We start from the raw sequence: 27,959 nt of genomic DNA, 5'->3' as shown, positions 1-27,959 counted from the left end.
CCTAAAGTGTCGTCCTAGAGCCTGCTTTTGACTCCCACTGGGGTGGGTCTGACCCCATACCCAGTGAATTCCACCCCAGCAATTGACATTTTAAACAGGTGCCCCACCTGAGCCCTGTCTGTAGGTCTCAGAGGTGAAGACTGTCATTTTGGAAAAGCAATTAAGGCTTCCCAGAGGAGACGGCCTCTGGGTACCAAACGAGTAGTGGGGTGTGCTGGAATTGTCAGTGGGCTCCCAGACGCCAGGGGCTTGTTCAGTTTCGTAGCAAACTCACTCAAGACCAAGCGCTCAACGCGGGAGTACTCCACAGACAAGAGTCTCCCGGCTGACCTCCTTCCTAAGCCCACTCCCACCAGGCCTCCACGGCGACACCACCCTCCCCCTTCGCTGCCAGTGCGCAGGCGCGGAGAGAGCGCATGCGGGTGACGTCACTCTGTGCCGACCCCGCCCGGGGAGATGTCGCGAGGTGATCTCGTCGCTATCGAGTCTAGGGCGGGTGAGGGTCCGCAGGAGAGATGGTCGGGGCTGCGGGGGCTGTGGAGGAAGTACTGAGGGCAGGCGGGGGCGCGGAGGGACCTCAAGGGATAGAGCAGAAGGACCGCTGGAGAAAAGAGAGTGGGACACGAAGGGACTAGCTGGGAAAAATGGCGGGGGACGCGGAGGGATGTTGTAGGGGGTCAACCCCGCGCCGTGATACCAAGATAATGAGACCAGAGGAAGGAGGCTACTTGCTGTGTAGGTAGGTGGTGGTGTCCGTTGTCTCCGTACCAATCATAACAACTATTCCCGTGGGATTTGCCATCCCATAGCATTTCCACTTTACAGAACGGGAAACTGAGGCTCACGGCTGCTGCCAGGGTCAGGACTGGACACCAGTTTAACCGAAACGCTGGGGCACTTAATCACGGTCCTCTTAAATGCTTTCTGATGCCTCGGATGTACCAGGCACTGGGGATACTCGCCCCAGAGCCCCTGGGCTTGGGCGACTAAGTTGCAGGATTCCCTGTGCGCCAGTCACTCCTGCTCTTACGACACTTTCTGGCGCAGCATGTAAACTACACAGCAAATGGTTGCATTTAATGCAGTGGGATGAGAAAAAAAAGACCTTTGGAGATGCCTGCCAAGTGCCAGCACTGAACTCTGAGCTATGGGTAGAAGGAAGGGTGAAACCCAAGCTGACCTGACCACAACTACAGAACAGGGTTCAGGCATTTCACACATTAATATATGTCGCCTTTTATTATCCTAATCATTTCCTATGTTTTCATAACTTTCCAAGGGCAAGGATATGCCCTTTCATTCTCTCCCTCCCTTCCCAATTAGCTCATTGCTTTCTAAATGGGAGTCGCTCACATGTTTGTGATTAATTGATTCTCCAGAGCAAAGGCCCCGCTTTCTACATTTCTTGTGTTCCCACACAGTATCCTGCACAGTGTTGAGGATATTGTAGGACCTCTGGGTTGTTAGTGAAAGTGATAATGTAAAAGCTTTATGATAGTTGTGTCAATGTAATTGTTTCTTTTTGGAAAAAAAAAAAGTTGAGGGTGTTCTGGGTTCTTAAAGGAAGGACATCTGTCTGGGATTGAGCACTCAGAGAATGCTTTCTTGGAGAGGTGGTGGCTCAGCTAGTACTGAAAGGAGCAGAGGGGCTGGACCTGGGAGGAGGGGAGAGTAAGTGCCAAGACCTGAAAGAAGTGGGCAGGTGTGTGGGGCCGGGGAGCACCAGTGGTTGAGCCACTTTTTAAATTAGAAGTGAGGAGTGATGGAAGATGAGGTTGAAGTAGCCAGTGGGGTTTTGCCACTCATTCAATACCCTACAACAGAGCGATTCCCGGAACTGTGGGGCAGAATGGAGGATAGACTTCCTGGAGGTGGTTCCAAAGCTGGGCCTTGAAGAGAGGGTTTGCCAGAGGGCCACGGAGCTGAGTAGACACTCCAGCAGAGACCAGGGGTGCAGAGCTCCCAACAGGAAAAAAAACAGTTGAGTGCTGGAAGCTGCCTACGTAGCCCTACCCAGGCTGACAGCAGTATAATTTCGGCCTGCATCTTTAGAAATGTGTGTTCCCTAAGCATAACCAAGTCTGCATTTTTTATTTCTGGAGTGGTTCAGAAATATAGCTAGGATTAAGAGGCACCAGTGATGTTAGGAGTGTGCTCCTAGAGGCCCTGGGGTTTGGCTGGGAAGGGCCACATATGCCTGCTGCTCCATGAACAAACCACAGGCACGTAGATGCATGAGTCTCCCCGTGGAGCTCCCTCCTGGCCCACTCCCACTGGGCCTGAGGGCATAAGCAAAGGAAACTTGAGCTGTGGCCCTTACACGTTAGAACTACACACAGGGTTAACAGATTGACGTAAAATGGGTGGAGGAATGTAAAACATATATCAGTAACAAAAGATTGGAAACCACCTTTTTACTGCCCATCAGTAAAGGACTGCTTGAGTAAATTTTGACCTGTTCATATAGTGGAATACTATGCAATTGCAAAAAAATGTGAGGGTGCTTTTTGTATGCCATATGGACTAACCAAGATATGAAGTGAAACCAAGTGCAGAGAGAGAGGAGAGAGGCTTTTCCTTTTAGATCCGTTTGTATGGTTTTAAATTCCAGTTACACACAAAGAAAGCTGCTAAAAAATAATTTATTTGAACAATTCAAAGCCACGTAATTCAGAAATGTTTATATGAGTACTCGGCTGCCCACCCCATCCCACCGCCCAGCTAGGTGACTCCCAGCTTTCTGTGGCTGTGTGGCTGCTGTTCCCTTGTGTCACTTTTGAGCAGCCTCCACTCATTTAAGGGAGACTGAGGACTGGAGAGGTTAAACCTGCCCTTCCTGCCTGAGTGACGAGACGTGTCCCAGCCACCCACTCTGTGTAGAACCTCAGGTTTGCAGCCTGGCTTTGTTTTGTTATGGTGAGCACCGTCTACATTCTCTGAAAAAGAGATGTTAGCTTTTTGTCACCAGTGTCACAGGTAGACGTTCCCAACGCACGATGTTCTTATGTCCCTGTGGAGACTTTCTGGTGATGTAGAGTAGATACGTTGCATTCCTCTTCGTTGGAAGTTACACTTGGGCACTGAATCTGCTTCAGGTTTGTAGAAAGGGTATGCCAGTAAATGAGATCGCCACATAAGAAATTCTTTGCTTTATAATTTACAACATGCTGGGCATATAATAAGTTATGAAAATAAACCAAGTAGGAGATATCAAAGTGATTTGAAACAAACTTCTGTTCAAGGTTATCCTTTTGGACCAACAAAAAAAAAATCAGTGAATATTTTAAAATGTGTCTATATTGAAAGTGCTGGGGTTTTTCACACACACACACACACACACCCCCAATGAACTGGAACCTTTTTCTATTTCTTCATTCTAATAGGGGCACATAGTTAATGCAGATTTTATTAGGATTGTCCCGATCAAAGTATGTTTGTTGTCTAAAATTGCATTTCCAAACTTGGATGTAGAAGAAAAGATTCCCATACTAATAAAGGGGTTTAAGTTGGTAATCCCAAATAATAACTGGTTTACAAATCACTTCAGGTTAAGGCAAGCTTACTGGATTTACAGCAAGAGGAAACTAATCGTAGTGATTTCAAGACTAAATAAGACCGAGTTGAATGGCAGTGCATGACTGAGCAGAACTTGCACCTCTAGGAATGCTGGGTTACATGGTTTGGGTTGCATGTCGTTCTGCTGCACATTAGTAGAACTGGATTAAGCATTTGGGTTATATTGTATTTACTCTACTTTTGGACTTTAGTGATTTGTTGTGAGTAGAGAATGTACCACTAACCCTAATTTTGTGATGTAGCGATCAGAAGCCCTAGATCCTGGTCTGGCCTGGGAGAGTGCATGGTACCGCTGGAGCAGGCATACAATAGGACCTGGGAAGCATGCACTGTGCAGCTCCTTTCTGCTGTTAATCAGTCACACCCTTGTCGTGATAGGTGTTTCCAAACAGGACATCCGCGAGCAGATCTGGGACTACATGGAAGCGCGAAATTTAGCTGACTTTCCCCGCCCTGTCCATCACAGGATTCCTAACTTCAAGGTACTGAAGCATCCCTGGGGCATTCAAAAGAGAAACAAGATATTCCTAAATGAGTAATATTAGTAATGCAGTTATCATCCTGTTTCATGGCGGATTCAAATTCCACGAACAGAATGGTGGTGTAAAATCCAAAACACCAGGCTAGAATGTTTTAGCTTCAAGATGTCCCTTATGTTACTGATATTTAACCTTCACATTCAGCCTCATGCCTTTCTGTGCAGGGTGGGTCAATTGGTTGTGTCTTGTCAGTCTACTGTTTACCATTTGAAGCAGAGTGAAATGTTTATCCTGGCTGGAAGCATGTTTTTGTGGTGCTGTTCCTCAAACTTGGCTCCCTAAGGACAGTAAGGGGGATGCCCTCTGAGACCGGAGCCCCCTTCTAGCACCCTTTGGAAAGAGGAAGGCCTCACCAGTCCCTGATGATGCTGGGCTTCTGTTTCCCAGCTGTTCAGAACAGAAGACAATCAAAACTGTCTCTTTATGATAGTATTACTAGGAAACGGTTTGTTTAAAAGAGGCAATATACACAGCTCATGATCTCTGATACCTGTTTTCCAAGACAAAACAAAAGAGCTTTTTGGAAATACACTGATTGCTCTGTCAGGCCTGAAGGACATGCCTGTTTGCTTGCCGTCACCCCTCCCCCCACTTCGGCTGGACCTCTCTCCCCACCCTGGCTTCCAAGAAGCAAGCTCCAGCCTTTCTGTGGTCCTCAGCTGAGCTCGTTCCAACGCCATCCTGACCTTGTGAAAAAAATGTTCTTTTTGGATGGTTTTTGTTGCTACTTTGTTTTGTTTTAGTGCTTGTCACTAGAAGAGAGAAATGTACCTGAAGAGATGAAGATGCACAGAATCAGCAATAATGTTGAAAAAGGAAATCAACTAGGAGAGGGAGGGGGGTTCTGGGTTGGTGCTATAATGTTGATTTATATGCCGTTTTGATTTAGGTGGTGGTTGCGCAGGTGTGTTCATTTTGTGAACATTCATTAAGCTTAGGCATGATTTGTACCCTTTTGGGATGTATGTTTTACTTCAGTAATAAGTTGGGGCTAGGCTAGCTTTCTTGGCCCCTTTCAACCCTGACTGCTTTCTCTTTTTTTTTGTATTTTTCTGATGTTGGAAATGGGGAGGCAGTCAGACAGACTCCCGCATGCACCCGACCGGGATCCACCCGGCACGCCCACCAGGGGGTGATGCTCCGCCCATCCAGGGCTTTGCTCTGTTGCAACCAGAGCCACTCTAGCGCCTGAGGCAGAGGCCACAGAGCCATCCTCAGCGCCCGGGCTAACTTTGCTCCAGTGGAGCCTTGGCTGTGGGAGGGGAAGAGAGAGACAAAGAGGAAGGAGAGGGGGAGGGGTGGAGAAGCAGATGGGCACTTCTCCTGTGTGTCCTGGCTGGGAATCAAACCCGGGACTCCTGCACGCCAGGCCGACGCTCTACCACTGAGCCAACCAGCTAGGGCCTGACTGCTTTCTTAGATGTTTCTTTGGGTGATCTTAGATCTTATTTCACAATTAGTGTTTCTGCCTGTCTGGGTGGGATGCTGGAGCCCACTGCTCAGGCTGCAGTTATACTCTAAGTAATGTACGATTGCATTTAACAACAGGGTGCGTCTTGTGCCGCTGAGCACTTCCCGCGCTTGCCGGCGTTCAAAGTGGCCAGAACCATTAAAGTCAACCCTGATGCACCCCAGAAAAATGCTCGCTTCTTCGTCCTTGACGTAAGTGCAAATCTGTCTGTTTACCTAACTAGGGCTCTTATCTGGCTTGCCAAAACATCAAAGATCTGGAAGTTTTTGCCAGAACGCAAGAAGTGAAGGTGGACCCCGATAAGCCGCTGGAAGGTGTTCGGCTATTGGCACTGCAGGTAATGCCATTTCCTTGCGCTGGTGCCCTGGCCACTGACAGGAAGGCCATCTCCAGGTGGCTAGTAAATGCGTGCAGTCCTGGGTTTAGAAGGATGATTCTGACTCCCTCCCACACAGAATGTGCCCTGGGGTGGTTTTTTCCAGGAACAGTCCAGAAGTCTTTAACCTGTTTAACAGTCAGACAATCAGAAGTCCTGAATGTTTCTGAATTCAAAGGTAAAAGGGCATTCAAAATGATGACACTGAGGCATTCTCAATTCTTCAGCAGAAGGGAAAGATTATAATATGTGTATTTCCTTTTACTACACTTGTAGTGTTACAGTTCTTTGAAACTTGATAATGCCTGAGTAAGGAATCTGATATGTGAATCCTCAAAATATATAAGTTAGAACAGTCTTTCTTAACTATATAGGATTGCTTTCAAGAAAAATTTCTCCAGGGCTGCTTTAAATTAATTTATTAGAATTCAGTAAGTATAAAAATAAAATTATAAATTTTAGTGCTCATAGCTCTTATGCAACAATAAAATAAAAATAAGCATATAAATTAAGTACAAACAAAACTATAAAAGCAATAAATTCAAATCGCCCCTAATGTTGTGTAATGTAATGTTTGCTGAAACAAATTACTGCTGATAATGTGAGTATGGTGCTGAGTGTTGCCGTGCAGGATCTTTGGAGTTCGGCCGTATGCTGCCACACCCTGTGTGGTGACTCGGTTCCCCCCGCACTCCTGAGAAGCCTCAGCTATGCTGGAGAAATGAATACCAGAAAGTGATTTCACAGACAACGACAAGTGCTGTAGGGATCCTGTTTGGGTTCTTTCAAGGGTCTTGTGTAGGAAATCCTTCTGTCTTCTGTTTGGAGTTCAGCCCCAAGAGCGGCCTCTGGTTTGGGATCTTCGGGAAGCATTCTTTCTTGCCAGCCTTATTTTCCTGGTCAATAAATCACTTTAATGAACTTGAGGTAATAACAGCAGCAGCAACAACAGTGAAGGGCCCACAGTGAGCAGTTATGCGTGAGGCACATTTTTCTTTTGTATTTTTCCAAAGTGAGAAGTGGGAGGCAGACAGACTCCCACATGTGCCCGACTGGGATCTATGCGGCATGCTTCCAGGGGGCGATGCTCGGCCCATCTGGGGCGTTGCCCTGCTGCAACCAGAGCCATTCTAGTGCCTGAGGTGGAGGCCATGGAGCCATCCTCAGTGCCCGGGCCAACTTTGCTCCCATGGAGCCTTGGCTGTGGGAGGGGAAGAGAGAGATAGAAATGAGAGGGGGAAGGGTGGATAAGCAGATGGCGCTTCTCCTGTGTGCCCTGACCAGGAATTAAACCCGGGACTTCCACACACCGGGCCGATGCTCCACCGCTGAGCCAACTGGCCAGGGCCGTGAGGCATATTTTTATCTTCTTGTATTTAACCCTACTGACAACGCTGTAGGAGTGTCCTCTATTCCCGTATGACATTGAAGAAATCAGACACAGAGAGGTCGAGTGCCTTGGTTAAGGTGCACATCAGGAATGGTGGAGCTGGGATTCTGTCCCACCGTGTGACCAGAGCCAGCATGTGTGAGGCTTAGGGTGTTCTTTCCTGTTAGCCCCTCAGCACAAAACCAAAGGCCTTGAATGTGTGTTGGAGCTTTCAGACTTAGCCAGGACAACCTGTGAGAGGGCTGTAGCCAGGTGACAGGATAGAACAGCTGAGTCCTGACTGTCACTTTATTTATTTAGGGGAAATAAATAGCCAAGCTGAATTTCAGGCTCTGTGCTGGACACAGGTAAAAACCACACAATGACACCGGTGGTCCCTATGCTCTAGGGCTGCAGGCTCACCAGTGGTTTCTTGAAATTTGATTGGGTTAAGGGTCACCTAAGAGGCAGATAAAAGTGCAAATTTCCCAGGCCAGCCTGAGTGCAGGCGAGGATGGTGCTGCACACAGTCACAGACCATGCCAGGGAACACAGAGCCTTGTGCTTGGGCATGCACAGCCTCTCAGCTCAGCCCCAGGCCATGAGTTGGTTTCTGGAGTCTGTTTTTAGTAAATACCCAATGGTGCTTGAGAACCACTGGCCTTGGCTGCATTTGCAACGCTAGCTACCCATTAGGACCCTCAAAGGTATTGGTGATGTCAGGTTCTGATTTAGAATCTCTAAGTGGGTCGGGACCTTGGTAAGTCTTAGAGCTCCACAGGTGATGCTAATGTACAACTAGGGTTGAGAGCCCCTGAGCTCCAGGGTGAGCAGCTTCTAGAAAAAAGAGGGAGTAACTGGAATTGGTCTACAGTCTACCAGAATCATTGGGTGACTGCAAATCAAATGAACCAAAATATAACACTCAAAAGGAAGATAGTATATGGTCATTACATATGTTAGATACTCTTCTTTTGTGGTTGAAAAACCTTTATCTCAGTAAGCCACACTGCAATTTTATAGGTTTTTTTTTATCAGGCTGTCATCTCCTGCACAAAAACTAATAGAATGTACCATTTTTTACACAAACAATTTTATAAATTTTATGATTGCCCTCTGGCCAAACCCTGCCTAATCTGCGGAGATGGCCTTGGGCAGTGGTTCTCCTGACTGACCTGGTGTGTTTGTTAAAGCAGATTGCTGGGCCTGCCCAGGAGCTTCTGATCTTTCTACCAAGGCCCAGGGGTTCTGTGGCTGCTGCCTGGGCCCCCATTGGGAAGCCCTGTGCCCTCTGGTACTCACAATCTGAGAACTAACCATAAGAAAAGGGTTTTTGACACAGATTAATGTAAAATATTGATTATATCGAGTGTTGCCCTCTTAGGTTGTGATTCATTGAACAGCAAACTATATATAAATACTTGATGGAATAACATGTTTAATGTAGCTATAGCAACCAGTTTAAAATTAAAATGGTAACTGTATAGTACTTAGTGCTGAGAACAGGTGAAACAGGAAAGTTATGGTGGGAAGTTTTATAAGAACAGGTTTGTGTTGTCATTTTTTTCACCTATAACAGTTTTCATTGGCGAGTAAAGTAGAATCAGGAAGTGTAAGGAATGTCCTGCCTTTTATCCTAAGTACTGGCTCTAAATAAAATTGACCCTGACTCATTATTTACTTGTTTGCAAACAAGCAGTTTTTTTGGCACACATCAAAAACTTGCAGATAATACTAACTTTCTTCCATTCCTGAAATACTAAAAACATACAAAGAAAGTTTCTATTTCATTTTGTAACTTTTGCTTGTCCTTTTTTTAAAAGAGCAAAAAAACATTGTTGGTTCCAACACCACGACTGAGAACAGGGTTATTTAACAGGATCACACCACCCCCTGGGGCAACTAAAGACATCCTGAGAAAATGCGCCACCTCTCAGGTAAGTGCAGGAGGCGAGTCACTGGTCAAGGAAAGAGCTGTTCTCTCAGCCGCAGCTTCTGGTGAGCTAGAATAGCATAAAATGTACCACAGAGTTTGAAATTTATTTTTAACCAAGTCAAATGAACAGGGATGTTAAAGTATTCAGCAATCCTGTCATTAAGGGAGCCAAGCAGAAAAACTATGAATACATAGATTCCATTTTTGTAACTTGGTTTCTATTTTGCAGCAAGCTGGCAAATTACAAATTCTGTTAAAAAAGAAAAAGGAAAACAAGTTACCTGGTGCTCTGGCGCCCTCTAGAGTTAATCTGTGGCTTTGTTAATAGTGTTTTATCAAATGTGACCAGAACAGTTGAAGACACAGAATTTCCAAAGCATGTCCAGTGGAAATTGTTTCACCAGTTCTAAATTAAGAATTGCTTATATGTGCATATATATGTGTGTGTGTATATATAGAGAGAGATATGAATCATGTATAAGAATATATATATTTACAATATATTAGATTTTCTTGAATGCCTCCAAATATAGTAAAGCAAAAGTAACTATTACATTAGGATGCAGTGTAATGGAATGTGTCTTTAGTTTACAGATAAAGAAATAAAATTTGGTGGGTTTCCAGACTCCTAGAGTAGACCCAGGTCATTTGATTCTTAATCTACTGGAATAAAAAATAGGGCACCATGATACTCCTTTTTAAAGGGATTTTCCACTTAAATCTAATGTATAAAAATTGAATGCTTTATTGTTATTTATTGAAAACCTATTTTATCCCCAAAATAGACTTTGATGTGGCTTACAATAATACCTATAAGATAAAATAATAAAATTTGTGTGGAAAAGGAGAAAAGGGGAAGTAAGGGCTGAAGAATAAAAGCCGTGGTCTGGCCACTGCTCAGAAATGCAGACCCTGAGGTCCTCTGCCGCTGGCAGCGTGGGCCACAGAGCCGAGCCCACGGTGAGCCGACGGGACATGTGATCAGTTATAGGTCATAGGTTCATAACAGTAGCAGCAGTCTTTTCCTGGGATCAAGACCCAGGTCAGACATAGCTTCGGTGCAGTATTACAGTCTGTCACTCGTGACGGCATCTCTCGCCTCTGAAAGGTGCTCGCTGCTCTCCTGGCCAGGGGTTCCCTGTGAGGGATGGGCCCCAGCTGGGCCCACACATGCTCTCCTGAAACTGTAGCCAGGCCCGGGAGAAAGCCAGACCAGTCCTCATGGCCAAACTTTGCTAAGGGTTGAACAGCAGAGTTTGGGCTTTTTAAATTTTTTTATAACATGAGATACTGGATCCAAATCAGAGCTCCAGAGTCATGAACCTCAAAAAGGTTTTCATTTACTTTATGGCTTAGGGAAAATGGCAGAATGGAGGGAGATACTGACAGCCACATCTACATGCAGGTACAAATTTTAGTGCGATTATATATTTAGTGTCAGAAACACTGCCACAGTGCATGTCTACTTTAGGAGACTCTGACAGAGCCGTATTTTTTGGCAAATAAGTCTCTGGATTTGTTCCTCACCACCTCAGCCCCCTGCCACTGCCATGCCCCAATCACCTGTGTCTGTCATCGTTTCTTTGTATTTAATCTGACATAGCAGTGTCCCAGGAACCATTCCTGCAGGCAGGCAGAAAAGCGTGTTAATCACATGGTAAGTCCTTCTGCCCATTAGTGACTCTTTTTGTTGATTTGAACATGACTATGGAGAATCAGGAGGTTCCCGGTTGCTTGTGTCCAGTCTGGGTGGACTTACCAGGTGGGGCTGACCGAGCGAGGAAAGAGGAAGCGTGGCAGACAGAGTTACCACACAGAAAACCCCACATGGTGTCTGCTCCCCAAGGCTGCCAGACACTGAGCCCGTTAAAACAGGTGGGACAGGGCTGTGGGCATGAGCTGCCTGCCTCCATGGCCACCATGAGGTCAAGAAAAGACAGGCTTTCCTGCAGTAGGAACACCTTGGGCCATGGACTGGTTTGCTGTGAGGAGTCCCCCAAACTAATCCCATTTGCAGATCCTCTAAGTGACTTGTCTACACTTGTAGACAGAAACCAATACTCTACCCAGTGATTCGCTTCTGCCAGCTTCTGCTCTGTACATTGTCGATACCAGGTTTCCTAGATTTACCTGCAGCCTTTTATATTTATCAGATGCAGGACCATAGCAGCTTCCCTATTCATTAAATATAAGCCTCCATCAGTTAGTACCCATGGCTGTACTTTGGGTGCATTTTGGTTAAATAGGTAATATTTCATAAGTGAGTAGGCTATACATGGAGATCATGGCCTGCAGCGTTTCAAACATGGCACACACATGTACTGACTGTGTCTTCTGTGCCAAATGCTTCGCCTCGTGACACCACTCCGTTCTAACATCAGTCTGACACCTCCTGCGGGGGTGCATCTGTCGTGAAGATGAAGAAACTGAAGCTCAGAGAGCTTCCTCCTGCTGAAGACACAGGGCAGAGAGGGATTTGGACCCCGTTCTGCATGACTCCTGAGCCTGTGTTCTGACCACTGTGCTCTTCTGTGTCATGGGAAAATAATTTAATTATTATGATATTAATATCCTGTCCATTTGTGCTGTCAGTGAAGACATTGTGAGAAACTACCCTAAAATGGTTGTCCTGAAATGCCAGTTCCGCAGTGCCATGTGTTTGTTGTTGGGCTGTGCATGGAGAAGCCTGTCAGAGGAGGTGATTCGACTCGGACTGCTCCTCCCCTGTGAATTAGGGGGTGGGACCGCTGCCTGCTGCCGGGAAGTGTTCAGGTTCGTGTCTCTGTCCGCAGGGCGTGAGGAACTACAGCGTTCCCGTGGGCTTGGATGCCAGGGTCCTTGTGGACTTAGTTGTGGTGGGGTCCGTTGCCGTTTCTGAAAAAGGTAAGATTAAAAGTGGGAACTCACAGCTGCGACCACTTACCCTGCCACTCGCTGTTCCACCAGCTCTGTGTCCATCTTCTAGACACTGACGTGGGTAATTCAGCTTTCTGGACGCGTGCCTGGCTTCCAGCACCAGTACATCTGCCGTTCGTGCTGAAGAATTTACTCTGGCCCTCCCTCTCCTGGCCCCACTCAACACCTTCACAGTATTTTCACTCCTCTCACCAGGGAAAATAAAGTGAGGTCATCTCCTTCAGGTGGTGAAAGATTTCCCTCTGTTCTTAAGTTAACTGGAACTGGAGCTGAAGTTATTTGCAGTGTGTCATTAAATCGTTGGTGTTGGAGAGCCTCCAGCAAATAGAAACACATTAAGTTCTACACCTTGTTTTTGTTATGAAGCAGCAGCCGCCTGCCCACGAGGCCTGGTGCTCTGCCATGCAGGCAGGTGAACAGCTGGGTCTGTGCTCCACCAAGCCGCCCGCAGGGCTTAGGCGCTGGTGGCTCCTGAGGTTCCTCTTCCCCTCTGCCTGCTCTGCCCTGGGCCGGCCTGATGCTCTTGGTGGGATCAGAGGTTCCAGGTGGGATCAGCCCGTCTCAGACCTGTGTGTACACGGTGTGATTGGGAGCCTCCACTAGGAAAGCGTTCTTTCCTCTCCTCCTTCTAAGATAAAAAGTGATACTGTCCCAAGACGCTCATCTCCGAAGCTCTCTCTGTGAAAATTAATTGGCCAAGTCACGTTCTTTGGAAGAGGTTCTCAGTGAATAGTGAGAGATGTTCTAAGTCAGTCATTGAGCTTGATGTCTTTAAATGCTGACCTTTAATATCTTTACTTTAAATTTACTGTCTTCTCCCAGCTCTGCATGAGATGTTGTAGTGCTTTACTCTTCGCTTTCCTGTGCACAGTTACAGGTACTAAGGGTCAGATCCAATCACGCTACTTGTATAATTAAAAGGGTATCTGTAACATTGGGGACAGGTGCACATAAATGCACATTTCCTGCGTGCCTCCCTGGGCCAGGCTCCAGGCCAGCAGGGCTGTCTCCGCCGTGGGCCCACAGTGAGTGGGGGGCGCGGACAGTAGCTGGACTGCGGAACGATGTGCTCAGTGTTAGAAATGGAAGTTAGGACGGGCGTCAGTGAGGTCAGAGGAAGGACCTGTGAGCCGTGGGCAGGGCATCATCTCAGAAGTGACATAGGGTAGCTCGTGCACACCAGTTGTTGTCAGGGCAGGTGGAGCAGGAAAGGGAGGAGAAGTGTTTACATAGCAGGGCCCTTTGCTGGTTGGGGCCGCTTTCCCGAAGCCTTGAGGCCAGGTGACCGGATTTGGGCTCTGCTGTTCTGGCAATGGGGAATTAGCAAAGACTTTGTCTTTCAAAAGATTATCAGGAGTTTTGTTTTCTAGCTCAGGGTATATGAAGAAGAAAGCGATGTTTTGTAAAGCTCGTCATCCAGATAACCACATGTAAAACAACAAAACCACCATGCCTATGTCTGGAAAGTTTGAATGGCACAGAAAGCATCACCTCCACACTTTCCTTCTTCCTTTTCCCAAGTCCCACCGCTGGCTGTTCCTTGAGTCAATATGCATAAATGCCACACGCTGTGATACGCAGGCATTGCGTGTGTTCTGTGTGGGCTGTGTTCATGCTGTGTCCGGCTTCCCAGGAGGGACTGCAGCACTTTCAGCACCCTGTGCTGTGCTGTGCTGATGATGGGTCTCCAAGGTGTCTGCCCGTCAGCACCGACGGGTTTCTGTCAGATAGCCCTAGCTGAGGGACATTTAATTATCTCCAGGGCTTGGTTTGCTTTTTCCCTTATGGATAGCACTAGAATGAGGTGTTGTCATATGGCCTACATGGGCCTTTGGGGACTGTCATGGGAGAGGAATTGACAAACCCAAGGGTGGATTTTAAATCCTGATGGACGTTGCCACAGTACCCACCACAAAGGGTGCCCACCACACATCCCCAGCACTGTATGCCCTGCCTCTCCCCCTCCTTGTTAATGACTGGAATCGTCCAGTTGATGTCGGACCTCGGTATTTTTCATTTGCCTTTTGATTTGCATTTAGTTACAAGTGAAATCGAGCATTTCTCATATGTGTGCTGTTCATCTGCCTGTCTCTTTCTGTAGACTGTTCCTGTCCTTCACTATTTTTCTGTTAAATTGTCTTTCTCTGATTTCTTTGCATGCACAGTTGAAGGCTTTTAATTATACAAGTAGCGTGATTGGATCTGACCCTTAGAAAAATGCACAAGCGATGATGATTAAACTCTCGGTGCTGATGCTGATGTTAAATGGAAGTCAAAATTTCTGTACTGTCTCAGGCTTCCGACCGAGAGGAATGGAGAGGTTCATCTGGAGAGCCAGAAGGCATTTTATTTATTTTTTATTTTTATTTTTTTAATTGACTTTTTGAATTTAGAGAGAGAGAAACATTGATCTGTTTCTGTACGCGCCTGACTGGGGCTCGAACCAACAACCTTCGCATATCGGGACCATGCTCTAACCAACTGAGCTATCCAGCCAGGGCAGGAGCGAAAGGGCATTTTAGTGTATACTGTCCTGCTGAATTCTTTCCTCCTGCTTGGCTTCAGATAATAATCCATAATAATCCCTTCGTTGTGCTGCAATTTACGAATTTGCAAAAAAAATTTGTAATATTAGTACTGCTTAAACTATGCCCCTTCAAGAACTGTAAGTTTGAATTGGGTAGCTATTCAGTGCTTTTTACAAGGTAAGGCTATGTTATCTTAAATCACATATCCCTGATTTTAGAGTTTTTATTTTTCCTTCAAGGAAAGAGATGAAAGCTATTTTGCCATTAGTACAACATTGTTTTTAGTCTTTTTAAAAACTATATTTTTTCATGATTTTTAAATGTAGTTTTGCTAACAAATAGCTCACATAAATGTAAGGTCGGTTTCCTTTTGAAGCCTGTTAACAAGGTTTGAAGTTCACCTCGTGTGTGAACCGCCATACGTATTCAGTGTGAGTCCATTTTCAGTGGGCAGTTTGTGGGGTTACTATGGAAGTTTCTGTGGAAGGCCAGGGATAGGGGGTCCAACTATCTCCTTTCATTGTGACATAATGAAAACTTGACTGCTGAACGATTCCACAGACCCTACAGAGATAATGGTTCTCTGTGTTGTCTCTTAGGCTGGAGAATTGGGAAGGGAGAAGGTTATGCTGATCTTGAATATGCCATGATGGTGTCGATGGGAGCAGTCAGCCAGGGGACGCCAGTGGTCACCATCGTCCACGACTGCCAGGTGCCTCCTCTGGCCAAGCAGAGCCTCTCCATGCTGCTCTGAGAGAGTGAGGAGGGGGGAAAGAGAGAGAAGGGTGGGGAGGGAAAGAGACAGCGGGGGCTGGGGCTGGGGCTGGGGCTGGACTGGTTCAGCGGTGCAGCAGCTAAGCCTTACCCCCAGTGGGTCTGGGGGAGCATCGTACATCCACTGGGCAGTGCAGTGAGCACGACTGGAACTGTGTCCCCGTCAGCTCCTTCACCCACTTCTGTTTGACCAGGTCATCGACATACCTGAAGCGCTCCTCGAGGATCATGACCTCACAGTGGACTATATTCTCACTCCGACGAGAGTCATCGCTACGGGGTGTGAGCGCCCAAAGCCGACAGGAATCGTGTGGTCTAAGGTGGGTCATCCCGTGCTATCGCGGGCCTCCACAGCTCCCGTGCCAGCTTTGGGCCGTAGCTTAGAAGCTCCTCCTCTTTTACTGTGCTCTCCATCTAGCATGGCAGCTGTCCCCAGGCCTAGGGGCTGCACAGTCAGAGTTACTGTGAGCTTTTAAGTAATTCAGCTCTGGAATCACTATCTCCAGGTATGGACCTAAGAATCTACTGTGCAGACCTGTGGGATTCTGATAACCGGCCAGGTTCATGACCTTCCAGAACAGGGGTCCCCAAACTACAGCCTGCGGGCCACATGCGGCCCCCTGAGGCAATTTATCCGGCCCCTGACGCACTTCCGGAAGGGGCACCTCTTTCATTGGTGGTCAGTGAGAGGAGCACAGGATGCATCCTCTCACTGTATGTGAGTACTGTATGTGGCGGTGCCGCAAAGCGAGTCGTCACTCACATGCAGTACTATTTCGGATGACGCGGGACACACGCATGCGTCACAGCTCCAGAAGTGCATCATATCACTTGTTACGGCTAGCAGTGACAAATATGGACCCGGACATTGACCATCTCATTAGCCAAAAGCAGACCCATAGTTCCCATTGAAAAACTGGTCAGTTTGTTGATTTAAATTTACTTGTTCTTTATTTTAAATATTGTATTTGTTCCCATTTTGTTTTTTTACTTTAAAATAAGATATGTGCAGTGTGCATAGGGATTTGTTCATAGTTTTTTTTTTATAGTCCGGCCCTCCAACGGTCTGAGGGACAGTGAACTGGCCCCCTGTGTAAAAAGTTTGGGGACCCCTGTTCTAGAAGATACCTAAAGTAGCTATAGATGGCAGAAATGACCAAATGCACTAGGAGGGCGAATGCCTTGAATTTTATTTGCCAACTGGTTTGTAGCATTATACTTCAGAGATGCTGTAATTGGAAAGCTAGTGGATGCTTTCAGGAATGAGTGACACCTGTGGTGACAGCACATTTTTCTGGCTTCATGCTCTTCTGAGCAGGCTTACTCTGGAACGTTTTCACCTTGGGCTTTTGGAAGGACCTCAAAGCATTTTCATCAATGAGTGAGCTTTAGTCTCCTGCAAGAGAACTAATCATTCCGGTGAATTGTATTTCACCTTAGAAACACTGCTGGTGTTTGTTTATCTTCGCCAGCAGCTCCTCAGATGAGCCCTGGCATTGTAGAATGAGGGATTTTAAAGCTCGCTCACCCCAACTCCTTAGCTCTGGCCAGGGCAAGCGAGAGCCAGACAGGAAGTGGCTTACCCAGAACCGTCAACTGTGGTCGAGGCAGGATTAGAACCCGAGTCTCTTCTTTTTTGGATTTGCTACAGGTGCCTTCCAGGTCAGAGTTCTGATTTATATTGGACTTAACATGTATTAGTAGAGGACAGGTTTTTTAATTTAATCATTAAAGAATCTGTATAAGTGAGTAATAGCTATACGCTTCAATGAAGCGTGATGGTAGCACAGAAAATAAAATCAAATTTACTTTATACTATTTTTTTAGTTGCATAAGGGTGGAAATATTTTTTTTATGTTTGATTAACAAGCAAAATCTTTCACGTCACATGGCAATTTGACAGAATGTGACAAATGTTCCTAATTGCCAGCCAGGAAAAACAGCAGACTGCCGTGGACCTGCCCCGGGTGTGATGCCACTCCCGGCCTCTTGGCTCTCGGAGGCCTTTCTGTCGGCTGTGGGGCAGCAGTCAGCCCACGCCGTTCTGCAAAGGATACAGAAATGCCAAGCAGCTGGCAAAAGCCGCTTCATAGCTGGGGAGATTTTTCCATTTAGAACTTGCGGGGAGTGTGAAGAATACATTGGCATGTGTTTTGTCATTTCATTTATCCAAAACACGTATTGCTCTTGAAACAGCAATTTTATGGAAAAGCCCGCATTTGTGCATTTCGGCATCTAAAGCTCCCTTTGCATATGCCAGTGTGGCGGTGTGGACTTCCAGCTGGTTTGTAATGTGTGGTCAAACCATGTTCATTTTCCTCAGCTGATTGCAGCTGGATCGTGTGCCAGCCCTGTGATGAGTGCAGAAGGATGTATTTTTGCTTCACACGACATGTTTTAAAATGCATTCCTGCTGCCTGAGTGCAGAGCCTTGCCCCGTGGGTCAGGCTTCCTGAGAACACTTACTTCTCCCTGAGGGAGCTCTGTGGTTCCGCTGGGCAGAAACCCACGGGAGTTACGCACTTCTGGGGTGGGCACCAGCGGAAGTGCGGTGTTCCCTGGGAGCTGAGTCCTGCGGGTTCCCACTGCTGCCGCTCGGAGTTCTTCCATATCAGTGCAGTCAGACTTTTCCTCTGATTGTAATTGCAGCTTTTAATTTGGTCATCCTTTCTACCAGATCTAGTAACTTAAGAATCTAATTATGACCAGTTTAAAGAATATGAACCCTAAGAAGGTAGAGCAGGGCATGAGAATGAGTTAGGTTGGCTGGACTTAGATCATCTTTGGGGATTTTTGGGACCCAGAGCCTCTTGGGTCCCAAAGGTTTAATCACCTCTCAATGAATCAGTTCAGAAGAATTGCAGAAGACACACGGGTGAAGAAATTCCCTTTGTTTAGAAAAGAGTAGCTCCATGTTGTAGAGGAAAACATGCCCCGTGTTTTCCTCTGTGTCTGAACAATGGGCGGCACGAGAAGGCGCGAGTCTGCAGGCACAGTCAGTCATTCCATGGCAGCTGAGAGTCTGCGTGCCGCTTTGAAGACCAGAGTGGACATGCACCACCTGCAGGGGTTCTGACATGGCCAAGCCAGGGAGCAGGGGGATGTCTGGTTGCAAAGGGTGGAGAGGGCTCTAACCCACAGAAAAGGCTTTGCTGAAGTGGAGGAGACTGTTCTGAGCACTGAGAGAGAGAGCCAGGTACTCAGTAAGTTCACAGGAAGGGGCTTGACTATTCTTAGGTATTTCCGTTTCTTTAAATCTTAGTCTAATTCACTGCTTTTTAACCTGGAGCCTGTGCACTTCTTGTGGTTTGGAAATCCATGAACAGACATCAGGAAATTGTACATAGAATTCTAGGGGATCCTAGGGAGGGAACCCCAACTTCTCTCAAAGGTCCCTGACAGCCTGCCAAGGATAAGAACCAGTGCTCTAAGTTACATATGATTCTGAACATGATGAGAATGTTGGTGCTAATCAAACTACTTATTTTTGTAGAAAAATTGCACCTGTTTCCCCGTGGGCCACTCTGGACTCCGACATGCCCACATCTGGGGGAAGCCCGTGTCTAGACCATTGCTTGCCTCTTTGTAAGGGATCATTTAGAAGCTTCATCCCCAAAATAAAGACAGAAAGCATCATTAAAGAATTAGGATTACCAAAAGGGACTTTCGAGTGTTTTTCTGTTTCTTTTCTGCCTCCTGATTCCTCTGTTACTATGAGACCAGTTCTGCCCCAGCCTTAGTTGTCCAGGCTCAGCCTGCCCCGTGCACAGCCCAGTGTCGCTGCGCTGCCAGGACAGCGCCCATAGTCTCCACACTGCAGGCCAGATAGAGGCAGCCCCAGCCCGCTCAGATGGGCTCCCCGGCTGAGCCTTCGTTACTGGCACACCCACTGCCTTCTTTGTTGCAGGTTTCAGGAGATATCTGTTGCTTGATTAGGTCAAAAGCCAAGATGTCCTTTGTGTAGAAATCCTTTTTACTGAGACCTAATATTTTGTGTAGTATTTGTTACTTTAGACTCATTGCTAGAACTGATATTAAAGGTTGTGTTTTATTTCAGATTGTCCTTGTTTCCATGTTTTCAGTGACACATTTCTCAGAGAAGTGTGTCTGCAGTGGGGGGGGTGGAGAGGAGGAGGATGAGTTCCCTGTGGTCCATTAAAGATCTCATCCTACACTACGGTGTAGATCGGGGGACGGGACAGGTACGGAGGCAAAAAAAAACAAGTTATTTCAGGGAGTTGCCAGGGCAGTTGCCATTTGTGACCCTGCAGCCCTCATACTAGTGACCTTAGCCGCTGCCCCTCTGTGGGGGCGGCTTCTGGTGCTCTGCTTTCTGGGCCTCTAGGAAGATCAGAAAGCTGCTCGTTCTGGCTAGCTGCCATGGCATGTCTTAAGCTGTGGGGATCAAAGCTACTGATTAAGACAGTGGGGGACCCACATCACAGAGGGCCAGGTGGGACCATTTGCATCTAACTCATTGGCCCACGTGGCTTAGCACGTATGGACAGACTGCTGCCGAGAGCATGTGTGGCAGAGCTGCTGTGAGATTTTCATTTCTCCTCCTTCGTGACCGAGGTGCGGTCCCTTTTGGACACCCTGAGAATAGCTGGAACTGCTTTCCTTTTTCAGATCAGCCGTGAGATGATGGAGAAAATCCCAATACTCAGAAGTCTTCACTACCGAGAGAAGCAGGCCGGGAAACGTGTCACCCTCCAGGGTGACCAGCACCCTGGAGAGGGCCGCAGCCAGCACACAGCTGCCCGCAGCGCTGTGAGGAGAGCCTGGGGCCCACCCGAGCCGGAGTCCTGTTCCCTGCAGGTGCAGGATGTGCCTTCCAGCACTGTGTACGTGGGGAACCTCCCGCAGGCCACCCGGGTGAGTGAGCTGAAGAGCGCCCTCAGGGAGCGCGGCGCAGCACCCCTGCGGCTCACCTGGCGGGGCCCCCAGCACGGGGCCTGCCTCCACTACCAGGACCCAGCCTCCGCCCGGCGGGCCCTCTCCTGCCTGCAGGGCTTGCACCTGGGCGCCAACACACTGAGTGTGGTGCTGGCCAGGCAGCAGAGGGTCAGCGACCCTGTGAGCAGCCTTGCTGGAAAGCCGCACCCTGACCATGACCCGACCATATGACTTCTAATAATGAGGACCGTCAGAGGCCACATAGCAGGATGCGGCAGAGCTCTTGCTACAGGAGCTGCTTTGACCAAGTTCCGACCTTTCTAGGAAGTCCCAGCCTGCAGTTCCACCGGGAGATCTGATGAGGAGGGGAAATTAACCAGTCAACGCTTGCTCCATTTAGGAGGCTGAAAACTGGATGCATTTAGTTCATTTTCATCCCGGCCCCTAGCCTGTCGGATGTTACAGCCATGCTGGTTTTTCTCTGTAGGGACAGCAGTTGAGACAATTTAGGGAACCAAGTGGCAATAAACAAGTGGGAATAACAGTGATTTAGGAGAGTCTGCATCTGGATTTGAGGGCAGTGGGGACTGAGAGGCGATGGACAGAGGACCCTGCCAGGAGAGACCCTGGCCGGGGCCAAGTGCAGGAGCTCGGGGGGCAAACCAGGAAACACGCTCGTGCCCCCGGCTCCTTGGCCTGGCACTCCCGGGAGGGAGAGCTATATTCAAGTCTCAGGGGCCAAGTCCTCAGTCTCCTGGGCACAAACCACTTGTCTCCACTCAGTCCTAGAGTCGGAAGTGGAGAGGTGATCCAACCTGGGCCCTCAGTGGAGTGGCCTCCCCCGCCCCTCCCTGCCGGTCTGGCCTTTCTTCTCCCTCTGGACTGTGCTCCCCTCTCTCGGCCACAGCAGGAAGTGCTGTCTCACAGGAGATGCCGGCTCTGGAAAGTGAGTCACCAGGCCTCTACCACAGGCAGCCCTGCAAATGCTCTTACACACATTTGCCCACTGCCTTATGCTTTCCGAGTTTGTTCCCCCAGTTCCTTGTTCCTAAAAAACAAGCTGGATTTTGGCTGAACTCTGCTTTCTGAACAGAAGTGCTTTTGCAGTTGATCCTGGGCATAAAGTCAAAATAAGCATTTAAGTGGAGATTTTATTTTTTCAAATGTACATGCATTGGAAATTTTACTTTTTCACCAGAGGGTCTTACGGAGTATATTTTAAGTACATTATTATGCTTTAAGAGCCCAGGCCTTGCCTGAACTTTCAAGAAAATGCTCTCAAGGTACTCAGTCTCCCTTGGAAAAATCATTTTCTGACTGGTTTTACAATGAAAATTCTGTATATGCTTCTGGAAGAAAAGTTGACCTGAAACAAATAGCTATTTCTCCCAACAACAGGAGTGTACTCAGGAACAGCAAAGAACTGCATTTTGGGACATGCGGTCTAATGGAAAGCCATGTAGAAATCTTGAGAAACAAAGGAGAGGAATGTTCTTTTATGGGCTTGGGAGGACCCTTGTAAACAAAGGGTCCACTGGAGGAAATAAAGTTTGAAATGTACCGACTTTTCATTGGCTCAGTTATGGCAGCCCCCCATTGTGAGCTGTTCCTGGGCCTGGAGGAACCTCGTCCTCCCTGCAGAGGCAGTAAGTGACCAGACCTGTCACAGGTGCAGGCTGGGTCCTCCCTGCAGAGGCAGTAAGTGACCAGGCCTGTCAGAGATATAGGCTGGGTCCTCCCTGCAGAGGCAGTAAGTGACCAGGCCTGTCAGAGGTGCAGGCTGGGGCCTCCCTGCAGAGGCAGTAAGTGACCAGGCCTGTCAGAGGTGTAGGCTGGGTCCTCCCTGCAGAGGCAGTAAGTGACCAGGCCTGTCAGAGATGTAGGCTGGGGCCTCCCTGCAGAGGCAGTAAGTGACCAGGCCTGTCAGAGGTGTAGGCTGGGGCCTCCCTGCAGAGGCAGTAAGTGACCAGGTCTGTCAGAGATGTAGGCTGGGTCCTCCCTGCAGAGGCAGTAAGTGACCAGGCCTTTCAGAGATATAGGCTGGGTCCTCCCTGCAGAGGCAGTAAGTGACCAGGCCTGTCAGAGGTGCAGGCTGGGGCCTCCCTGCAGAGGCAGTAAGTGACCAGGCCTGTCAGAGATATAGGCTGGGTCCTCCCTGCAGAGGCAGTAAGTGACCAGGCCTGTCAGAGGTGCAGGCTGGGGCCTCCCTGCAGAGGCAGTAAGTGACCAGGCCTGTCAGAGATGTAGGCTGGGGCCTCCCTGCAGAGGCAGTAAGTGACCAGGCCTGTCAGAGGTGTAGGCTGGGGCCTCCCTGCAGAGGCAGTAAGTGACCAGGCCTGTCAGAGATGTAGGCTGGGTCCTCCCTGCAGAGGCAGTAAGTGACCAGGCCTGTCAGAGGTGCAGGCTGGGTCCTCCCTGCAGAGGCAGTAAGTGACCAGGCCTGTCAGAGATATAGGCTGGGTCCTCCCTGCAGAGGCAGTAAGTGACCAGGCCTGTCAGAGGTGCAGGCTGGGTCCTCCCTGCAGAGGCAGTAAGTGACCAGGCCTGTCAGAGATGTAGGCTGGGGCCTCCCTGCAGAGGCAGTAAGTGACCAGGCCTGTCAGAGGTGCAGGCTGGGTCGCTTACTGTTGGGGTCCGTAGTGTGCCTTGAGTGACACGGATGAGAGATCTCTCCTCCAGCCTCCAGACTGTACTTTCAATGAAGTTTCTCTTTATTCATTTTCACTGTCCTTAGGATTTATTCATTAAATGCTGACTCTTAACAAGTAGTTATGAATAAAATGAGGGTGGAGAAATATCTTAAAATGCACCAGGAAATTCATTGCCTTAGACTGCTGGGCTTCCTCTCTCTTGGCCTGAACTGTCTGCCTTTGTCTACACTGCTGGTTTATTTTTGTCACTGGGCATTCAGTAGGATGTCAGAGGTCGCCTCTGACCGTCACCCTGTCTAGAGTAGCAACCTGATCATCTTAACTCATCCCTGTTTCTCTTAGTTTCTTTGTGTTGTTTTATTTATCCCACAATCCCGCCTGTATTTGGCATGTCCTGGCTTAGCTTTTGTTGATTTGCCACCACTGGACTAGCACTCCAGGAGAACAGGAAATGTGTCTCTGCCTGTCCTTCTCACTCCCCGTGGTACCCCAGCTGCGAGAACAACTCCTGGCAGATACATAGCAACTCAGGAAAAACGTGATGTGTGAATGGATCCAGCCAGGCCGAGAGAGAGAGAGAGAGAGGAACTAGATGCTGGTCATACCACCTGAAGCCACGTCCAGTTGTGCTGGACGCCAGCCTGCCTAGACCTCCAAGTTATACTTGTCAGCAGTGATCCCTCTTCGTTAAGCCCGGTCACTTGGGTTTCTGTCACTTGTAGCCAGAATAGTCCAAATTTATTGATACATAGATAATCTGAATGAGTTGATCATTTTTATATTTGTGGAAGATTAGGATAAGAAAAACTAAAGACCATGTGCTTAAAATATGAGTGCTGCAAATGTAACAGCCTGTACTTGTCTCTTGTTTCGTCCACCCCGGCCAGGCCTTAGATGGGCTTTCTCAGCTGCCAGGAAGAGCACGCAGATTGCAGGACAAGTGCTCAGTGACCCAGCTTGTAGTTCCCAGGACTCTGCAGTACAACATGTCAGGATCATAATTGTATAACGTACATAACGATAATAAGGTAAAATGATGGGAAATGACCACCTGCCAAGGTGCTGAGAAAGAGTCTTTCAGGTGGAGCTGAGTTGATTTGTGGGTCCCATCCTGTATTTTCCTAAATGCTGGTGTGCTTTGCCAATCAGTGTGACTCGTGACTCGTGCCAAATCTGCAGCTGCGCGGCTTCCAGACACTCATGATGAGCGCTGGGCTTGGGGAGCCTGGAGCACGGGTTCCGTGTGCTCCCTGCGCACAGCTCCTGTGCTGTGGGCAAACTGTGTGGCTTGTCCAGGTTTTAGCTTGCTCATCTTTAGAACAAAGGGGTCGAACACATTGACTTCCAAGGCCTGACCCATTCTGACATTGTTTCTTTTGAGCTTCATTGGTCACTCATTTAGATTGTTTTCTGCTTATAAAAGTAAATATAGCCATTGTAGAAATATTGGAGTGTCAGAACTGTAAAGGGGCATCACCCATCACCTCGCCATTTAAGCAGTCTTGATTGACATCACCCTTTATTTTCAGTCTGTCTTCTGGGCAGTTTTAAAACAGCTAGGATTAGCATTGGGAGCTTCAGAAAAACAGATTTGGTGGGAGCATTAGTTCCGTCAGTGTTTGGTGCACTGCCACGGCGGTTACTTACTCCAGACCCCATTCGCTCGGCTACAAATAGCCGTAGTAATAGCACCCCCAAGATTTGTGAAGGTAGATGAAATAATGCATCAAAAATGCGTGGTCTGCAGGTAGCAAATGCTTGTGATTGAGCACTCTTTTTGGAGAGCCATCTGGCCCAGCTGCCTAGAGACCCCATTGCTTGCCTCTCAGAGAAGAGAGAGCCGATCTGAGTGGGGCAGAACTCAGGACTGAGCCAGAGGTCCTGTCTCATGCCCTTGCATTGAATGCAAGAGTCTGAGGCAGCAGCAGGCCCCAGGCCTTCAGGGTATTAGTGATGGTGGTGACGGCCATTTCCCAGGTGATAAAAGTTACACGTGCTGAGACCCAGTGGAAGTGTTCAGGAGTGACTTCAGCCTGAGCTTGCTGGAGAGCATGTTTATGAAGATAAGAAGCAGCCATCTCTGATCCAGAGGGACCCCTGGCTATGTTTACCCAAAACAAGAAGGCATGTATCACCTTTGCCCCCCTGCCTGATAAACCCTGTCCTCCAGCCTCCTCCCAGCCCTCAGATGACTCCATCATTGAACTGGACACTGGACACAGTTCCTTCTGTTGAGATCCGAGAGAAAGTTGGTGACAGCACACACGTGAGAAAGCACGTAAGGAGAACCCACTTGGTCAGTTTCTAGGAAATACACAATCTGAATACAGTTGGATAAAGAAAAAACAGATCAATACAGGGCCTTTCAAAGACTATCAAAGTAAGAAGATCTGACACATGAGATATGAAGGAAGAGCATTTATGAAAAAGATTTACTCCAGAAAACAAGTAAATTTCAGGCATTGTCTGTACTACTAAAAAATTTGAGAAAAACAGTTTTTATTTTTCTATGAATAATGTGTCAGTGTTTTACCTTTTCTGCTCTGATCTTGAAGAACACAGGAAATCCTGAGCTCTAAAAAGCCCTGTGGGGTAGATTATTCTACTTAAAAGAGAGCTTGCTGAAAGTAGGCAGAAATGAAGATTTGAGCAGGATAGGTAAAAACACTTTTTTAAAAAAAAGTAATTTTAACACTGACATTTATTTATTTGAATTTTATTTAGAATATTAAATTTAATGGGGTGACAATAACAGTACGTAGGTTTCAGGTAAACATCTCTATAGCATTTGAACTGTTGATTGCGTTGTGTGGCCATCATCCAAAGTCAAATCATTGTCGGTCACCATATACTTGTCCCTCTTTTCTCCCTTCCCCCTACCCCTCTCTCCCTAATCACCTTTCCCTGGTAACCACTTCACTTTTATCTACATCAATGAGTCTCATTTTATATCTTACCTGTGTGTGAAACACTATAGTATAGTTCTTAGCTTTTTCTGATTTATTTATTTCACTCAGTATAATGTTCTCAAGATCCATCCATGTTGCTGTAAATGGCAATATGTCATCATTTCTTATGACTGAGTAGTATTCCATTATATATATGCACCACATCTTCTTTATGCAGTCCTTGATCTAAGGATACTTTGGTTGTTTCCATGTCTTGGCCATTGTGAATAATGCGATGAACATGTGTTCTTTGCATGTGTCTTTACATACCAGTGTTTTTAAGTTCTTTGGGTGTTGTACCAGTTTACATTCCCACCAGCAGTAAATGAGGGCTGGTTTTTCTCCACAGCCTCTCCAACACTTATTACCTATCTTGTTGATAACAGCCGATCTAACAGGTGTGAGGCGGTATCTCATTGTAGTTTTGATGTGCATTTCTCTAATAGCTAGTGAAGATGATCGTCTTTTTATATACCTGTTGGTCATTTGTGTGTCTTCTTAGGAGAAGTGTCTGTTCATGTCCTCTCCCCATTTTTTAATTGGATTGTTTGCTTGTGAGTTGCTGAGTTCTGTGAGTTCTTTATATAGTTTGGATATTAACCCCTTATCAGGGATGTGGTTTGTAAATATATTATCTCCTATTTGGTTGGCTGTCCTTTTGTTTTGTTGTTGGTTTCTTTTGCTGTACAGAAGCCTTTTAGTTTGATATAGTCCCATTCATTTATTTTTGCTTTTACTTCCCTTGCCTTTGGGGTCAAATTCATAAATTGTTCTCTACAGCCAAGGTCCATGAGTTTAATACCTATGTTTTCTTCTAGGTAATTTATTGTTTCAGATCTTATGTTTAGGTCTTTGATCCATTTTGAATTAACCTTTTTGAGGGGGACAGGGTGTTGTCAAATTTCGTTCTTTTGCATATGGCTTTCCAATTTTCTCAGTGCCATTTATTTATTATTTTTATTTTTTTAGTGTTTAGAGGGGGAAGGGAAAGAGTGGGAAAGACACAAGAACATGTCTTCCTGTATGTGCCCTGACCAGGGGTTGAACTGACAGTCTCTGTGCTTCAGGACAATGCTCTAAAGCAGGGGTCTCAAACTCGCGGCCCGTGGGCCGCATGCGGTCCGCCGAACAATTTTGTGCGGCCCATAGACTAATCCACGAAGTTCAGAATATTTTGGATAAAATTAAGTAAGCCTAGGGGCCTACTTGTATTTTTCATTTCTCTAGCATCCTAGCTAGATATTAGCTTAGTTAACAGCAGTTGTGATGCGAACTACAGTTTCTGGTCGTTTTGTGACACTGAGTAAACTGCATGTACGATTGTGCTTGTTGTACTGATTTTTTTTTGTTTTCAACTGCAGTGAGAAAAGTGTTGCGTAACAGTTGCCTTTTGTAGACCTAGTGCGGCCCGCCCAATGGCTGTGATCTTGCTCTGCGGCCCACATGCTGAGTTGAGTTTGAGACCCCTGCTCTAGAGTCTAACCAACTGAGCTATCCAGCCAAGGCATCAGCACCATTTATTGAAGAAGCTTTCTTTTTTCCATTGTGTGTTTTTGGCTTCTTTGTCAAAAGATTATTTGTCCGTATATATGTGGTTTTATTTCTGGGCTCTCGATTCTGTTTCATTGGGTTGTATGTCTGTTTTTCTGCCAATACCATGCTGTTTTGATTGTCATGGCTCTGTAGGTAGTATATTTTGAAGTCTAGTATTGTGATACCACTGCATTCATTTATATTAGCTGTGGTGTGGAGAAGAGAAAAATGTTAGCAAGAAGGAAAGAGAACCAGAGAAAAGACAGTGGCACGCTGCAGCTGATACATGGAAAGTAACACCACACCAACATTCAGGACATGGAGGGGCTGCTCTCTGCTGCAGAAGGCATTATCAGAACACAGACTTCTGTAACCGACGTTTGCATGTATAACTATCCCGTTAGGATTCCTGCCTGGAGAGAGGAGTTGCACCAGCACTGCACGCC

At 47.1% G+C, this 27,959-nt stretch overlaps 1 protein-coding gene across 4 annotated transcripts; it reads left to right on the top strand.

Annotated features, from left to right (window-relative positions):
- The first annotated feature begins 427 nt into the window (after positions 1-427).
- Positions 428-27,521, top strand: MTHFSD (methenyltetrahydrofolate synthetase domain containing). Of its 4 annotated transcripts, none has more exons than XM_066348188.1 (8): positions 428-496; positions 3,955-4,058; positions 5,810-5,923; positions 9,155-9,268; positions 12,060-12,150; positions 15,311-15,423; positions 15,680-15,805; positions 20,115-27,521. In XM_066348188.1, exons 1-8 carry the CDS (start codon positions 457-459, stop codon positions 20,610-20,612), a joined length of 1,200 nt encoding a protein of 399 aa, XP_066204285.1. In that variant the 5' UTR covers positions 428-456; the 3' UTR covers positions 20,613-27,521. The 4 variants fall into 4 exon arrangements, with proteins under 4 accessions (XP_066204285.1, XP_066204286.1, XP_066204287.1 ...); XM_066348189.1 differs by lacking the exon at positions 5,810-5,923 and adding an exon at positions 5,664-5,777; XM_066348190.1 differs by lacking the exon at positions 428-496 and adding an exon at positions 505-739.
- Positions 27,522-27,959: the final 438 nt, after the last annotated feature.

The sequence above is a fragment of the Saccopteryx leptura genome, chromosome 9 (assembly GCF_036850995.1).
Source record: "Saccopteryx leptura isolate mSacLep1 chromosome 9, mSacLep1_pri_phased_curated, whole genome shotgun sequence".
Taxonomy (NCBI): Eukaryota; Metazoa; Chordata; class Mammalia; order Chiroptera; family Emballonuridae; genus Saccopteryx; species Saccopteryx leptura.
Note: the sequence above shows the minus strand (reverse complement) of the source record. Positions and strands in the feature narration are given on the sequence as shown.